The sequence below is a fragment of the Solanum dulcamara genome, chromosome 9 (assembly GCF_947179165.1).
Source record: "Solanum dulcamara chromosome 9, daSolDulc1.2, whole genome shotgun sequence".
NCBI lineage: Eukaryota > Viridiplantae > Streptophyta > Magnoliopsida > Solanales > Solanaceae > Solanum > Solanum dulcamara.
Window position 1 is genome coordinate 23571789 of NC_077245.1, and position 2666 is coordinate 23574454.

The 2666-nt window shown below is 34.1% G+C and overlaps 1 protein-coding gene across 2 annotated transcripts; it reads right to left on the bottom strand.

Annotated features, from left to right (window-relative positions):
- Positions 1 to 254: 254 nt before the first annotated feature.
- Positions 255 to 2270, bottom strand: LOC129903886 (short-chain dehydrogenase reductase ATA1). 2 transcript variants are annotated; one of them, XM_055979399.1, is made up of 3 exons: positions 2108 to 2270; positions 1512 to 1885; positions 255 to 837 (listed from the first exon to the last, which is right to left on the bottom strand). In XM_055979399.1, the coding sequence occupies exons 1-3, from the start codon at positions 2167 to 2169 to the stop codon at positions 401 to 403; spliced, it is 873 nt and encodes a 290-aa protein (XP_055835374.1). In that variant the 5' UTR covers positions 2170 to 2270; the 3' UTR covers positions 255 to 400. The 2 variants fall into 2 exon arrangements, with proteins under 2 accessions (XP_055835374.1, XP_055835375.1); XM_055979400.1 differs by having other exon boundaries at positions 255 to 825; positions 2108 to 2269.
- Between the last annotated feature and the right edge of the window lie 396 nt (positions 2271 to 2666).

The window sequence follows — 2666 nt, forward strand, 5'->3', positions numbered from 1 at the left end:
GATGGTGCTTGGGGCACCCTCTACTTAACCCTTTAAGAGCCAGAGAAAGTGTTTCCTTATGTAAGAATAACACTTTTCTTTTTTTCTACCAATGATGGAATAATAACTTTTTCATTTTTTTCCCTTTATTTGATTGCCCCTGATTTCTCAATTCTCATTTTTCTATTTTCCAGTCAACACCTTTGCTTAAACCTAACACTGTTGATGTACAAACTTTTGCTCTTGTAAACACTAGAAATATTAGAAAGTATGACTAGAAGGTAAGGTTGTGGGGTCCTCCATCCCAGAGAATTATACTTGTCAAAAGTTTTGAAACTACAATTTCTGAAACCGAAGATGTTCACCAAATGCTTATTTATAAATTAGCAAGAGAGGAACTAAGTACGCCTCTGTTCTTTCTTCAATCATCGTATATAAAACTCATTTGACTAAAAGCAGAAGTGTAACCCCCATCAATAACTAGATTATGGCCTGTTACAAAACCAGATTCATCACTAGCTAGAAACAACACAGCTTGTGCCACATCTTCGAATTTTCCTCCTCTCCCACGTAGAAGACTCCCTCTTTCCGCCACAATCGAACTCACTTCATTAGGCCTCAGTTCCATATTACCAAGAAACTTCTGAAACTCACTCACAAGCATCTCAGAAGGGACACCATGAGGAGAAATACAATTAACTCGAATCCCGTGAACCCCTAACTCACAAGCTGTGCTCCTCGCAAGTCCTAAGATTGCCTCTTTAGACATTGTGTAGGAATGAGATGCAAGTCCTCCCATGATAGCAGCCGAACTTGATGAGCATATGATCGTGCCTCCATGCTTGCCTGCCCAATTAACTTAACCGTTGTTTTAATTTGTTTGTCTCATTTTTGACTTAAGAAACAGTTTTAAAAAGTTTTAAAAAAATAAAAACTAAATCTTGCAGCATTAAACTAAAGATATGTAAAACATGTTAAAAGTCCCTAAAAAGGAAAGAAACATTCTTTTTTAAAACAAACTAAAAAAGAAATTAAGACAAATAAATTGAAATAGAGGAAATATTCCTTTGTGCATATGGAAGTACCTATATGGATTGAATTGAAATCTAGAGATTACAAATGATTGGATTGAGTTGAATTTGAACAGGTCAAAATGAGATGAGTTAATAAGTGGATGGGTTATTGACCCGATCAAAAGTTACTTGGGCTGAAATAGGGTAGAATAAGGGTCATAATCTAGCCTGCCCAAATTTTATATAAATTTTTAGTACCTTATAAAATTATTATGACTACATGTACCATAACAAAATAAAAAGAGTTTTTTTATAAAATATTTTGACGAGATTTCTAATTCATCAATTATAGCTAGATATCAAAGCAAACTTTAATGGGCTGAAATGAACTAAACTAATCAATGAGCAGATCAATAATAAGTCCAAACTTAAGCGGATTGAATGGTTTATGATTTTATAAGCTAATTTTTTCAGCTACTGAAATCTATCAAATCCATCATATTGAAGCCACTTACTTGCCTGCTATCATTGTCCGTGCAGCATGCTTGATGCCATGTACAACCCCATGAAGATTTATAGCAAGGAGTGTCATCATCTGATCCATTTTGATGTTTGTAATGCTCCCTCCAAAGCCTGCAATTCCAGCATTGTTGAACATGATGTCTAATCTACCTTTCCATTCTACTGCAAGTTTCACAGCTGATTCCACATCTTCTTCTTTCGAAACATCGCACTGCACGTAACGACCTCCAATAGAATCAGCTAAACCTGTACCTAGTTCATTCAGTATATCCGCAATCACAACATGAGCTCCATTTTCAGCAAAAATTCTTGCTGTTGCTGCCCCTATTCCTCTCGCACCACCCGTTATAACTGCTACTTTTCCCTTCAACCTGACACATTGTGAAGAGTTTAAAAAAACTTATTGCGCCAAAAAAAACAAACCAACGCTTAGAGTCTGGCGGTTTTCAATTAAAAAGTACGTAAAAAAATAAATCCAACGGACAGGATCAATTTTTCCTTGATTTTTTGGTCAGTCGGATTTTACATCGTTTTTAGTAGTGATATAACTTAAATTCAATGAAAAGTTTGTATTTAATATCAAAAAGACTAACCTTTGGGGAGATAACATTTGTACTAAAGTGTCCTCTGTTTCAGTATTGTGATCCATTTTCATCCAAGTATAATTTCAACAACAATTATTAGCACGACAAGTTAAAGATAACTATGGATAAATAGTAAATATAATGAAAGTAAAATCCCAGTGAAATGAATGGGACCAAGTATATCTATTAGCAAAAAATAAATAGGTTTGTCACATAATTCTTGTTTACAACTACATCCTACCAGAAATATTGTTATACATACGTAACAAAAAATGCATTTCACGCCCGGATTATTTTTTAAATCTGATAATAATCTTTCATCTATTTGTTCTTTCAAGTTTAACATTTTGATATTTAACACAATGATCAATATGAAAATCTGAATAGTGATATGTTCCATTTAACTTTAGAACTTACTAATAGAACTCTATTTCAAAATTGCGAAACAGATCATGACTTATGAATATGGAATAATAGAGAAATTGAAGCATTTCAACAACACTTGATAAGAAAGTGATCATACACGCAGGGTCGGCTTCAGGGTGAAGCGGTTTAGCTTGTGCTTTAA